The sequence below is a fragment of the Euprymna scolopes genome, chromosome 11, assembly GCF_053919585.1.
Source record: "Euprymna scolopes isolate OS-2025 chromosome 11, ASM5391958v1, whole genome shotgun sequence".
Lineage (NCBI taxonomy): Eukaryota > Metazoa > Mollusca > Cephalopoda > Sepiida > Sepiolidae > Euprymna > Euprymna scolopes.
In genome coordinates this window covers 2,580,727-2,596,557 of record NC_136492.1, presented here as the reverse complement: position 1 = coordinate 2,596,557, position 15,831 = coordinate 2,580,727, and the positions used below count along the sequence as shown (strand labels likewise).

General features: G+C 31.5%; 1 protein-coding gene and 1 long non-coding RNA gene across 3 annotated transcripts in view; one reads left to right on the top strand and one right to left on the bottom strand.

The window, feature by feature from the left end:
• LOC145287723 (adenylate kinase 9-like) overlaps positions 1-15,831 on the top strand; it is a 307,372-nt gene that overhangs the window by 1,434 nt on the left and 290,107 nt on the right. For both annotated transcript variants that reach the window (XM_080135474.1, XM_080135475.1), the window contains exon 2: positions 7,920-8,121. In XM_080135474.1, the coding sequence (XP_079991600.1) occupies positions 8,026-8,121 (96 nt within the window). In that variant the 5' untranslated portion in view covers positions 7,920-8,025. The remainder of the gene's footprint in view (positions 1-7,919; positions 8,122-15,831) is intronic.
• Positions 1-15,831, bottom strand: part of LOC145287728 (uncharacterized) — a 128,173-nt gene that overhangs the window by 7,962 nt on the left and 104,380 nt on the right. The gene's annotated exons all lie outside the window — the stretch shown is intronic.

Genomic DNA, 15,831 nt, shown 5'->3' with positions numbered 1-15,831 from the left:
GAATTTTTCAAGGTTCGTAAAAAAAAATGTGGAAGATTCAGTATTAAAACTTATTATGAATAAACAACCTTACTGCTAATTATTAAAAAAAAAAAAAAAAAATCGATGCCGTTTTTAAATAGTGAATAATTAAAAAAATATATCTAGAAATAAAACGTGAATAATTTTTTCTATGGAAGGCCAATGATGCAGTAATCTGATCTCTCAATAACTACACCTTGGAATTTTTTGAAATTTTGCACAAACATTAAACATGATATGAGTAAAAAAGTAACAGAACGGATTTTCCAAGAAAACTCTGGTTGCCCTCCTAGGAGTGCCTTTCGGGTTAAAATAGCTAAAATTGACACTTTTGAGCTTATTAAAAAAAAAATTGATGCTTTGGATTTTTATAAAACTTTCTGAAAAGTTGTAACTAACTGATTTCTATATAATTTTGTTTGTCTATACTTCGTGATAACTCTTGGGTGTGCCCCAGGGGCTCTTTTAGGGCTAATAAAAACACTCCATTTTTGGGACTATTTTACCATATTTGTTCAAAATTTTCTGTGTATGTCTGTTTAGCAGTTTTGCATGGTGCTGAACTCAAATTTAAATATGTTAAGGCTTTGGGGACTTTTGGGGCTAAATGGGAAGGGGGTGCAAATTATGGACTTAATCATTTATTTTTTTGCATGATGTAGAACTCAAATTTACATATGTTAAAGCCTAAAACTGCACCGTTTGTTCATTTTCACCAAGATTTGACATCCCCTGGGGACTTTTGGGGCTAAATAGGGGAGGGGGGAGGAGCAAATGCGTAATTTAGTCATTTTTTTATACCTCGTTCACTGTGCACTCATGGGGGACCATGCAGGCTTCACTTGTTTTTTTTTACAAAGGAGTCACCACTTATCAAGGCCTGAAGGCCACTCGAGGAGAAGGGTTATTGAGTATACAGTAATCAATGGGACAATATCATAGTAATCGTTAATAGTGGAAATTTGGTAAATTGGATTACTTAAGGGGACGGTTCATCAAGAACTTGTTTACATTGGACTTGAAGACAACCAAATTGTAGTCAGCTGGAAAGCAGGCAAACAAAGAGAGTTCCACAGGTGTGCAGTTCTAAGAAATAACTTTGTTCATGGAATCTATGTTTAGGTTTAGGCACAGATAAAGAGTGGGAGAAATCATTAATAGTGGTTTCAGCTAGACAAGTATTTTTCATGAACATTTGGCAAGGGGGGGACCATAAATTGGAGCTCAAACGAGCGCTTACCATGAAAATAAGGATAGAGCAGAGACAGGCCCGTAACGTTTCTTCTCCAGGGAAGAAAAAAGGGCATTTCCTACTTGGCTACGAAGTCTATTTTGAACTCTATCAAAGCAGGATAAGCTGCTTTTAGCAACTCCTGCCCAGATGTGACAACAATACTCCATCCTTAGACGTACTTGGCTTTTATACAGATAGAGAATTACATCAACAGTGAGGTATCTAATGGAGTGGTAGAAGGATCCAACCATTTATCCAGCAACCTTGGCAACAGATTTGATGCACATGTTCCATTTCAAATCAGAAGTAAAGGTTAGACCGTGTTAAAGCATGAAGCCTCCCCAAGATGAGAGCCATTCAGTTCAATTGATGCCAGATGGGATCAGGGTGTTGTTGATGGAATAATAGAAGCTTGGTTTTAGTCACCCTTTTCCCCATTGCATAATGTGTTCAAGATCACAGAGAGAGAGAGAGTATTAGAAAGAACTTGATCATTTATGGCCTTTGAAGTGTTGCCATAGATGGTAGTGTCATCAGCATAAATGTCTACGAATGATCTTAGGATGTGATTTGGGAGATCATTGATGAAGATCAGGAAGAGAGTAGGGCCCAGGATGAACCCTTGATGGACTCCAGCATTAATACTGTGAGCTTCTGATTTCTACCCAACAACCACTACTCTTATAAACCTATCAGAGAGAAATGATTTAATAATTGAGAAGACATTTCCAGCTATACTGAAGCTGGAGATCTTGTAAAGTAAACCTTTATGCTAAATCCTATCAAAGGCCTTTAATATGTCAAGAACAATTTTCCTAAAAATGAAGCCTCCATCAAGAGATTCACTAATCCTATGCAATATAACAGTTAGCACATCTGCTGTAGATCTAGCAGAACAGAAACCATATTGCGTGACAGGAGGTTATTTTTGCTTCTTTATTTAACACAGATTCCTGCAACTTATTCATGATGCATAGGAGATTGATTGGTCTGTACTGAGAGGGAGATGACCTATCACCTGGATTTTTAAATACGGGGCATACTGATGAGGTTTTTCAGCATGTTGGGAAGCATTTCTCCTTAAGATAATGCTTAAACAGTTTTGTAAGTATGAGCGCTAGTTCTGGTTGAAGCTTTTTCAGCACTATAATTGGAATGCCGTCAGGGCCAGTTGCTTTACTGGAATGAAAATGCTTGATTAGCTTGCCGACATCATGCACAGATATTTGTATGTTGTGTTGTGTGTTTTCAGATGCAGGAGGAAATATGGGGGCTTGGCGGGGTTGATTGCATAGGGTAGAATTAGCTACAAAGTTCTTGGCAAAGAGTTCGGCTTTGTCCGATGCTGACGAGATTACCCCAGGTCCATGATGATGGTTGGGATAGAGCACGCGCTTCTGTTTAGGACCATGTTTGCTATTTGCCGAAACTGGTGGGAATGAAGTCGCTGCTCAGATACTTTGGACTGAGCATACAACTTTCGCGTTCTTTATTATTCTTTTACAATGGTTGCTGGCGGTCCTGAAAGTGGCTTTAGTCTTAGTACATCTGTTACGTTGGAAGCAATGGAAAAAGTGATTTCTGTATGCAATGGCAGCAGCACATTCTGGAGAGATCCACGGCTGGCTGTTAGGTTTTTGCTGGAATTTCTTGTAGGGTATGAAGTAGTGTATACCTACGATTAAACCCTGACCTTTCCTCTCCAATATATTATTTTACTAGTTTTCACTTGTATTTTTTTTTGTTATGGCTGTTAACAATAATTATTATACCTATGTATTTTGATTTCTATTATTTCATGAACATACACCTGTTATAAAATTTCAAAGAAAAAACAAACTTATTTTTATAATTTCAGAAACAAATTTCTTATACAATTTTAAAGAAAAGAAACAACTTATTTTTATAATTTTCTCATCAAAAGTGCAAATAAAAGCTAATTGTGTTATTTTTATCTGTATATTTTTTATTTCTGATTGTATACTTTTCAATAATATCCTTTTTTTATATTGACTGGCCTATGCATGAAGAATTTGTGCCTTGCAAAGAAAAGGAATATCATTAACGACTCTCTGGTGGACAGAGACAAAATACTCTTCCTACTGCTGCATATTAAGCTTGGCTTAGTCAAGCAGTTCACCAAGACTTACTTGTGCCAGGATTGACCATGGAGAAGTTCAAAGCTGGCATCTTTGACGATCCTCAAATCTAGCAGCTCATCAGAGATCCAGATTTCAAAAACTAAATGAATGAATTGGAACTGGAAACGTGAAAGGCATTTGTTCTGAGTGTGGAAGAACTTTCTTGGCAGCAATAAAGTCAGAAACTATGCAGAACTTGTCAACAATATACTAACTGCTTTCAAAAACCTGGAATGCAACATGAGCATTAAGATGCACTGCCTATTTTCACATATGAACTAGTTTTCTGAGAACCAGGGTTCAGTGAGTGACGAGCAGGGGAAAATATTCCATCAGAACCTGGAAAAGATGGAAACCAGGTATCGGGGTTGCTGGGATGCAGTCGTGATGGCTGACTACTGTTGGAAGCCAAGAGTTATCTCAAAGTATACAAACAAAAATATATAGAAATCAGTTAGTTACAACTTTTCAGAAAGTTTTATAAAAATCTAAGGTATCAATTTTTTTAATGAGCACAAAAGTGTCAATTTTAGCCATTTTAACCCAAAAGGCACCCTTAGAGGGACGGCTGGGGGGGGGGGGACCGGTGTTTTCCCGGAAAACCCATTCTGTTACTTTTTTACTCATATCATGTTTAACGTTTGTGCAAAATTTAAAAAAATTCCAAGGCATTATTGAGAAAGTGCGAACAGATGAACGGACAAGGGTGAATTTACAGGTCTACCCTCCTTTTGTCAGGGGACCAAAAAAAATGAACGATGCCGAAGTTGTCATTAATTTTTGTCATTCAGATGTTAAAAGTCTGAACCATCTGCTTGAATGCTTGATTTTCTAGACAGATAACTACTCACTGCATGCCACAGCAATGTATGTAGCTACTTTCTCTGAAAGATCTGCAGAGAGATGCAAGGAAAGATGGTTGGAAATTTTCATATGACAACTTTCATCTATTTCAGAATTTTAACTTTTTATTTATTTATTTATTTTTTTTTACTTGGGAGTCATCACTTATCAAGGCCCAAAGACCACTCAAGGATAAGAGTTAATAAATGTAAGGTGGTAGTGTAGTAATCGTTAATGGTTTAGATTGGGTAAAATTTAATTATTTATGAGGACGGCTCAACAAGAATTTGTTTACATTGGACTTGAAGGCTATCATGTTGTATTCAACTGGGAAGCAGGCCAGCAGAGCAGTGTTCCACAGGCGGGCAGTTCTGTGAAAGAAGCTTTGTTCATGGAATCTGCATTTAGATTTAGGCACAGTTAGAGAGTGGAGGAAATTGTATATAGTTGGTGTAGCTAGTCAAGTATTTTTTTGTGAAAGTTTGGCAAAGGAGAACCATAGATTAGAGTTCAGATTTTTGTTACGAAAATTTATATTTTGTAAAAAAAATAAACATTATGTCATTAGAATTTTGTAACAAGCCTATTTTATTTAATTGCAGATTTAGCAACTACCAGTTATTTTGAGTTCAGCTTGGTTTGGCAATTCATTATGAAAAGACTGACACTCGAGCAGCATTTGCAAATTGTGCAAATTTATTTTAGAAATTATTTAGAAACATTTGATGAAGGAATAATTTCGTGAAATTAGCTGATCACCTCGTTCATGCGATTTAACCCCATCAGATTATTTTCTTTGAGGATATATAAAGTCCCATGTCTACGTTTTTAAACCAGACACAACAGACCATGTGGAAGACAATATTTGATGTATTACTGTCAAAATACAGCCTAATTTAATGCGTATAGTTTGTCAAAATTAGACCTCTAGATTGTGCCATCAAACACATGGGAACCACGGGTGTAATTTTCCTAAAATTGTGTTTAAATTACGAATGCCAAACATTAATCTTTATAGTCAGCTAACGTACTTCCTAACTTCCGGTTTAGCGCTACCAGAAGTGGTGACAAGGCAAATAAATTCCTTCACTTTTATTGTTCTTCAGTATTTTTATTGTTAAGTAATTTATTGAAATAAAATATAAGAAAAGGACATTGTTGAAAAATATACAATAAAAATTAAGAAAATCATATACAGATAAAAATAACACAATTAGTCTTTATTTGCACTTTTAATGACAAAATTTTAAAAAAAAAATGTTATTTTATTTGAAATTTTATAAAAAATATATGTTTAGGGAATTATGAAAATACGTTTTTTTTTTTAAATTAAAAAAATAAAAGATTTTATTTGAAATTTTATAAAAAATATATGTTTAGGGAATTATGAAAATACATTTTTTTTTTTTTAAATTCAAAAAATAAAAAATTTTATTTGAAATTTTATAAAAAATATATGTTTAGGGAATTATGAAAATACGTTTTTTTTTTAAATAAAAAAAAAAAACAACATTTTATTTGAAATTTTTATAATAAATATATGCTTATGAAAGTATAAAAATAAAATTATTGAAATCAAAATAACAAAATTTCAAACATCATTAAAAAAATGTATCCAATGCATAATATTCCCAAAATAGTTTTAAAAGATTTTTCTTTTTTTTTTTTTAATGGAAATCGCTCCAGACAAGGCAATTATCCACTTGATGTAAAGAGCTAAAAAACAAAAAACACTACTTCAAAGTCAAAAGCTAATCAGCAATAAATGTTATATGGATAGATTCCGACTTAGAAAACAGCAATTGTTCCCCTTTGTCAGAAACATTTCTCATGGAATGTGAGGACTAAAGGATAAAATAAGGGAAGCATGTGTTACGAGGTTGTTTTTCTTAAAAAATCTTTTTTATTTTAAAATCTCAATATGGTTTGTATCGGCTGAGAAAGGGACAAGAAATAGTCATATGTTGTATCGAGTTTGTTTTATAATTTCTAAAAGAATAAAAATGATGTAAAAAAAATTCAACAAATAACTGTTACCAAAGGCAATAAAAGTTAGTTTTTCTACCTACTTGAATCAGTTTTTCATGTTTAATAAGTATTTTGAAATGGGTTTGATTACACGTACAAATTCCAATTTGTTTATGAGCTGTTGAATTTTCGGAGACAAGATGCCTGTGCACGAAGATGAGTTCATCTGGGCTAAGGCCAAAGCGAAACTGAAAATGTTTAACTCTCGTTTTATGAAATAATCCCCCTTATTTATCGGATAGGGCGATTTTATTAAATTTAAAGTCTAATTTCAATTAAGTTAATTTTTTAAACCTTTAATATTAACTCCAAAATTAATTTTGAAATTAATTTTAAAATTAACTTCTAAATTTAAAAGTTAAAATTTATCTCAATATCAAATTAAATTTCCATTTAATTATATAGAAAGGCATTTAAAAATTTCAAACATTTCAAGGTTGGGGGGGGGTGGATACTTAATCTAGCCTAAGGGATTTTTCGAATATATTAACCTCAATACTATTGTATTCCTTTTTTCCCTAGTAGTTTTAAATTGAAATAAATTGTAAAATACATTTTATAAAGTATGATTTTTAAAAAATGAAAATATAATTTAAATCCAAATTTATAAAACTAAAAAATCAAAATTAGAATTTAAATGTCAATTTTTTTTTTTTTTTTTGAATTTAGGTTTTGTTTTTTTTACTGTCACAGTTTATAATAAATTTATATGATTGCGACACTTGACATGCTAATGTTTCGGTCAAATGGTCTATTAAAACCAGAAGTCCTCTCATCAGGCGACTCAATAAATGGTTGCTTTCGACAGAAGAAACCAGTCCTCAAACTTTCTTCTGTGGAAAGCAACCATTTATTAAGTCACCTGATGAAGACTTCTGGTTTTAACCGATCGTTTGTCCGAAACATTAGCATGTCCAGTGTCGCGATCATGTAAATTGTTTATAATAATAAAAACATATCTTTCTCTTCTTTTATTGAGCACTCTTGATAACCTCGTTAAATTCAGTAGTCATCATGCTTGAATACCGTTATCCTGGTAATGGTGAGAATCTCTGACCATTGCCTGGACAGTCAAGTTTCAATCCTGGTTTGAGGTAGTTGCTGGTCTAGCTGCACTGATGAGCTGTGATACAGCGAAACAGTACTGTATGTGGATAACTATAAATGCTCCTTATCTTGGGTTGAGCATATTGGGAAATGAAATAACAAACTACCACTAACATAAAAACACTAGTGTCTGTATGTATTCAAAAAATATTGTAATAATTACGTCAGCCCTTGAAGAAACTCGTTCCTTATTGTTGAGCACTTTCAGTTGAAACAGAAAGTCGGTCACCTGAGCTCGTATGCATAGATCATAATGTTATAATCATTAGATCACTATGGCCAGATGTTGCGACATTTGAAAAATAAATGTTAAAATTTAAACGATATTTTTGGCGGTTGAGACTGGCCGTGGGGTTTGTTCCTTGCTAATGGAATCAGAGATGGCTTCGTGGTCATGTTTGAATCTCCTGACCAGTAGTAATCGTGTCACCCTGCACTGATGATTCCCGAAAGGATGAAGCACTAGTGTCTGTAGGTATTAAAAAATTATTATTGCAATAATAATGACAAGCATTACAGTCATAATAAACCATTTTTCTCAACAGGCTCACCAATGTCAATATATGTAAATGTCTTAACATAATAAAGCGACAACTGACCCATACGATTATTCCACATTCTTTGTATAACACTGACCACTGACCTTACACAATGGAACCAGTTATCATCCAAGAAACTGACCAATCAAATCATGAAACATGCCTCGCTACCGAAAAGACATATACAGATCCGTACGACGAAGAAGAGGTGAGTATCTATTTTATTTATATCCTTTCAAGAAAATTTGACACAAGATCAAGTGTGGATTTAATCAAAGGGTGCTTGTGTAGATTGGTGTTCTTTTAAGCAACGCATTTCAGGTGAAAACATTATTACTAGTGATGGGACGATTTTAATATTTCTCCTGATTCCGATACAATTACCGATCCTGTACTAAATTCCCAATTCCGATACAATTACCGATTCTGATTCTTTATAAATCTCTAAATATTTAACTATAGAGTTGTTATTATTTTCTGATCCCCATAAAAACGCAATTAAATGTGCAGATATTTTCTTAAGCGTAAAAATACACTTGTAGACTTTAGTTTTACTGGTATTTAAAATGAAATAAATTATTATCTTATTATTGATACCAACAGGGGAAGATGTTGCCCTAAACAAAATCAAATAAAAACCGACAATTAAAAGAATCATTTTTAGCACAGAAAATCAGCGCAAATTTTTCCGATTCCGATACCCTAAATATTCCGATTTTTTTGATTCCAGATTCTGATTCCAATTAATCATCCCAACACTAATTACATGACATGTCGAAATTAGTATAAAATCCAAAAATTATGAAAAATGATCTAGTACAGAGGTTTCCAAACTTGGTCCATGGACCAGATCCATTCCACCAAAGTCTTTAATCCAGCCCATGGAGCTCTTATGGAAAATGTAAAAATGTTCATCCAAAATTTTTAAAAATGGAAATGTGTGTAAATAGTATGGTGATTTTTTTTTTTTTTGTTCAGAAAAAGATTAAAAAAGAAAGTTTTGGAGAAACAGTTTCAATAAATAAACAAAGCTAATGAGCAAAACGCTATAAAAACACGTCCAGGCCATTTTTTTTTTTTTTTTTTGACCTAGGTCGCTCTAGAAAATCACATTCCTGATTTAGTAGAAAAATAATTACAAGCAGATATAGAATTGATCAAATTATTAGGTTGGTGCAAAAATAATGTTGTTTTTTGACATGGAGTTGAATGTCAAAAAAACAACATTATTTTTGCACCAACCTAATATCAAGTTTTATGTTTTAATGTGGAAGAATTGTTAAACCAATTCATTATGAAAAACGGACTTACCTCCCTTGACGTAATTTGATAAATCAAGGGTCTGTCATTTTTAAACCTATACAATTCAGAATGTAATTGTGGCTGATATTTTTGTTAAAAATACATCTCTGGCACATCTTTGAATGGATCATTTTTCAGTGAAATTTACGAGGTGCCTTCAATAAGTTTCCAGATGTTTTTTTCGTGTGGACACTTTTATTGATAATAATAATATACATATGAAACTCTAATCATAACAATCTCTTTCAGATCTTCTCTGAGCACCCTTGGAACAAACTTCACACAAATCTTCTGCATCTTCAGTTCCTCACGAATAATTGTGTGTACAGTTCCCACACTGACATCAAACTGTACACTTATTGTCTTTATAGACACACAACGGTTCTTATTCATGAAATTCTTTATTTGGCCAATCAACTCTGGTATTCTGACTTCCTTACCTTTCCCACACTTGTCATCATCCTTCACAAACTCCCTACCTTCCTTGAATCTCTTATGCTACTCAAAAACTGATGCTCGATTCATGCAAGATGGTCCAAAAGCAGTCTGAAGCATTCCATACGTTTCTGTGGCATTTTTTCCAAGTTTAAAACAAAATTTTATTGCACGTCATTCTCCTAAAGTGTCATCATGTTCAGATTGCATTTTTGAAATTCATCAGCTGTGACAATCAGGCTTTAGTAGTGTGTATTCCAATTCCTGCTGTAGCTGTTTATTTGAAACTGAAATCATAAAAATTGGTCAGTCATCTCATAAGATGCATAGCAATAACATACTGAATTTTCAAGAGTCTATGACGATTTTAAATGACTGTACAAAAAAGTCTGGAAACTTATTGAAAGCTCCTCATATACTAATTTTCGACATGACATGTAAGTACATAATGTTTTCACCTGAAATGTGTTGTTTGAAAGATCAGCAATGTAAATAAGGATCAAAGGGTTCCTGTGGATTGAACTGGATTCGAACTTGGCACACCTAGGTTTTCAGTCCGTGTCGTTTACCACTAAGCTATATAAGTTATCAAATTTACCAAATTTTCATTACTAATGATTTCTATATTGTCCAATGTCTACTGTATACCCTTTAGCCCTTATCCTTGAGTGGCCTCTTGGCCTTGATAAGTGGTGATGCCTATGTAAAAAAAAAGAAAAAAAGCTACCTTTAACTCCCATAAAAAAGAGATGAGTGTTGATTTTTGTCTGTAATTTAATATATATCTCTCACTATATATAAACTTCAGAATGCGTATATGTTCATAGATTTGTTAATAATGCTTTCTTTTAAACTTATTCTATAGTTAAGTTGGTTAGAATGCCAGTCTTGTAAACTGAAGTTTAGCAGACCGAATCTCCCTGGGGTCTGTTTTAAATTTTTTAATGGATTAGCAAATAATTATTCATATTAAACGTTTTAAAACGAAATGAATATGTCGGCTGCCTAGTTCAGTTGGTTAAAGTGCAATTCTGAATTCATCTGAAGCCTCATTTTAATTTGTTAATGAATTTGTTAAGAATATTTTAATGAATTTTTTAATGAATTTTTTAATGAATTTGTTAATGAATTTGTTAAGAATATTTTAATGAATTTTTTAATGAATTTGTTAAGAATATTTTAATGAATCTTTTAATGAATTTGTTATAATGAAGTTTTAATGAATTTGTTAAGAATTTTTTTAAGAATTTTTTTCGTTTCTGAATTTTTGAGATGAGGATTGGTTATTCATATTATTTGGATTCTTTGGATTACTGTTCACATCTTGAGTGTCATTTTCACGATGTTTCGGTCGATGTAACCTCCGACCTTCTTCAGATGTATCTTGTTGAACTTTGGAATTTCGACGGAATTTTGAACGGAACTCTTTATTTACTTCACAGGAGTAGCATGCTCTCGTTCCATCAGCCAAACAAAATCATTCACAGGCAACATGAATTGGAACAAATATATAGAAGATACTCCCAAGTCTACTGCAAAGAAAGTAGGCTCCCTCTATTGTGCTAGAAAATTTCTCACACTTTCAGTATCCTATATCTCTACAAAGCCACCATTCATCCATGCATGGAGTATTGTCATCACATCTGGACTGGTCTTCCAATAACTTGTCTCTCCATTTTAATCTAATAGGTCACACACTGTCTTCCAAGCTCCAACCTCTGTCCCATCGCAGCAATGTTTCATCTCTGTGCCTGTTTCACAAGTATTTTAATAGAATGTGCTCTGATGAACTTGTAGCATGTGTGCACCCTTGATGTACATGCTCCCGATTAACTGCATAAGCAGCAAAATCCCACACCTTCACTCTGACGAATATGCTGCTCATGTAAATACTAGTGATGAGATGATTCCAATATTTTTCCCAATTTCGATACTTTACAGATCTCTTTATATCTATATACCTATATATCTTTATATATATATATATATATCTATATATCTTAATATCTATATATCTATATATTTTTATATCTATCTATCTATATATATATATATCTATCTATATATATATATATAGAGATATAGATATATCTTTATATCTATAGATCTATATATCTTCATATCTATATATCTTTATATCTTTATATCTATATATCTATATATCTATATATCTTTATATCTATATATCTTTATATCTATATATCTATATATCTTTATATCTATATATCTATATATCTTTATATCTATATATCTTTATATCTATATATCTATATATCTTCATATCTATATATCTTTATATCTATATATCTATATATCTATATATCTTTATATCTATATATCTTTATATCTGTATATCTATATATCTATATATCTTTATATCTATATATCTATATACCTTTATATCTATATATCTATATATCTTTATATCTTTATATCTATATATCTATATATCTATATATCTTTATATCTTTATGTCTATATATCTTTATATCTTTATATCTATATATCTATATATCTTTATATCTATATATCTATATATCTATATATCTATATATCTTTATATCTTTATACCTTTATATCTATATATCTATATATCTTTATATCTATATATCTATATATCTTTATATCTATATATCTATATATCTTTATATCTATATATCTATATATTTATATATCTATATATCTATATATCTATATATCTTTATATCTATATATCTATATATCTATATACCTTTATATCTATATATCTATATATCTTTATATCTATATATCTATATATCTATATATCTTTATATCTATATATCTATATATCTATATATCTTTATATCTATATATCTATATATCTTTATATCTATATATCTATATATATATATATATATATCTTTATATCTATATATCTTTATATCTATATATTTTTATATCTATATATCTGTATATCTTTATATCTATATATCTATATATCTTTATATCTATATATCTTCATATATATATATCTATATATCTATATATCTTTATATCTATATATCTTTATGTCTATATATCTATATATCTTTATATCTATATATCTTTATATCTATATATCTTTATATCTATATATCTATATATCTTTATATCTATATATCTATATATCTTTATATCTATATATCTTTATATCTATATATCTTTATATCTATATATCTATATATCTATATATCTATATATCTTTATATCTATATATCTATATATCTTTATATATATATATATATCTTTACATCTATATATCTATATATCTATATATCTTTATATCTATATATCTATATATCTTTATATCTATATATCTTTATATCTTTATATCTATATATCTATATATCTTTATATCTATATATCTTTTTATCTATATATCTTTATATCTATATATCTATATACCTTTATATCTATATATCTTTATATCTTTATATCTATATATCTTTATATCTATATATCTATATATCTTTATATCTATATATCTATATATCTATATATCTTTATATCTATATATCTATATATCTTTATATCTTTATATCTATATATCTTTATATCTATATATCTTTATATCTTTATATCTATATATCTATATATCTTTATATCTATATATCTTTATATCTTTATATCTATATATCTTTATATCTATATATCTTTATATCTATATATCTATATATCTATATATCTTTATATCTATATATCTATATATCTTTATATCTATATATCTATATATCTTTATATCTATATATCTATATATCTTTATATCTATATATCTTTATATCTTTATATCTTTATATCTTTATATCTATATATCTTTATATCTATATATCTTTATATCTATATATCTATAAAAGTGAGGATGTGTGTGTGAGGACATTTCTCAACCTTTATACTCAACGAATTTTTGATCTACAGATTTGAAATTTGGCATATAGGATATTCAGACATGTAGAAAACTTTTTTATCTGTTTTCATACGGAAAAAAAAGAGCCGCAAAGAGGTCAAAATGAAAAAAATTGGTGTTTGGGAGTCATTGGATTTTAAACTGTTTTCCACTGTTTTTCGAATACGCATGCACGGCAGTAAAACATGGCAGTTTTTTTATGTTTTAGATAAGATAGTTTGAAATCACTTTTTATAGATCGTGTCAAGCTGGTCTAATGGTTATCATATTTGATTCATTGTTTTTAGGTTTTGGTTTCGATCTCAGCTTGAGTATTTAAAAAAAAAATTTATTTACAAGAAATGAACTGTTTAGAAAAAACATAATACTCGCGTGCACACGTCTCAGTTTCTGTGTGAATTAAAATAATATTTATGCATATTTTATGACTGGGCAACGCCGAGCAGCCTGCCAGTAATAATAGTAATGAAAAAAAACAAGTTATGTTGGCATGCAGACCTTATTGTCGATGGGTACCTCAACTAGTACATTGTTTGTTTAATCAGCTTTCGTTTCACATTCCTTCGCGTTTGTAATATGTCTGCTGTTAATTATTATCTAGTAATTAATCGCAGTTTGGTTTACACACACAAAGCAAAAAATTAGCAATTTCGACATGGTCATGCATTCATATGACCAAACTTGCTTTTCTTGTTTTCTAACATGTATTGTTTAGAATTGAATTCGTTTCGTTAATGTTTTTCTTTTTTTCTTTTTCTTTTTTACTGGCCAATTTGCAAATGTTGTCAAATTACATTAGCATGACTAATTATTAGGGCTATCACAACAGCATATTCTTTCCGTTGTTTTATATATCCGACACAATTAGACACAATTAATCAACAGAAAACCACATCACTCTACATAAAAACATATAAGATATCAGTGGATATATACCTGAGAATCAAAACAAGGAAAAGAATATGTTGTTGTCATGGCCATAATTATTATACGCCACGGCCTAATATTCACAGTCAACATGAATTGGAACAAATACATTTGTAACAGATGTATAGCAGAAGAGTGTGTGGCAAAATATCAGCAGACGTTGTAAGATAGCTGGCTTGCCAAAAAAAAAAGCAGCACATATGCAAATTAGGAAGTGTGTTGGATAAAAAAAAAAGGACACCACGTGGTCGGGAGAAGAAAAAGTGTGGTTGAAATGGACGTGTAAAGTTGAAGATGAGAAATGGTTGTTTACGGTTGGTGTGTAGTGGAGCAGAAAGAGAAACACATGTCAGGGGAGATGAACATGTGGCCTCCCCAGTAGCAGAGAGAGACTCTTTAATGCATCCAAAACCAAACTCCTATCCTTACATCATCAACGCTCTGATCCCCATCTGGCATCAATTGTGACGGATGGCTCTCGTCTTGGTGAGGCCCCGTGTTTTGACAAGCTTCTGGGTTTGACCTTTACTCCTGATCTGAAATGGAACACGTACATCAAGTCTGTTGCCAAGGTAGCTGGAAAGATGGTGGGATTCTTCTACCACTCCAGAAGATATCTCACTACTGATGCAATTCTCTATCTATATAAAAGCCAAGTACATCCAAGGATGGAATACTGTTGCCATATCTGGGCAGGAGCTGCTAAAAACAGCCTATTCTGCCTTGACAGAGTACAAAATAGACTTTGTGGCTTAATGGAGGATGCCCTTTTCTCTACCCTGCAACCTCTCTCCCACAGAAGAGACGTTGCGAGCCTATCCTTGTTTTATCGTTATTTCCATAGCAGGTGTTCGTCTGAACTCCAATCCCTGGTCCCCCCTCGCCAATCTTTCACGAAAAACACCCGTCTAGCTGAATCCACTGTAAAAAATTTCTCCCACTCTATATCTGTGCCTAAATCAAAACGCGGATTCCATGAACAAAGCTTCTTTCTTAGAACTGCACGCCTGTGGAACTCTGTTCCGTCTGCCTGCTTCCCACCGGACTACAATTTGGATGTCTTCAAGTCCAATGTTAACAAATTCCTAATGAACCGCCCCCTTAAGTAAACACTTCATCAAATCTCCACACTAACGTAATGTACTTGCAATAACCCTTATCCCTGAGTGGCTTCCGGGCCTTGATAAGTGGTGAACCCCATGTAAAAAAAAAAAAGAAAAGAAGCTGGTGTCGAGACGGAGAGAAAGAAAAACGATAATAAACGACTAAAAAAGAAAGAAAGGCCAAGTCGGATTTATTTTTGTTTCTTTCTTTCTTTTCGACAAGGCCAGACAGCATGTGGGTCTGAAA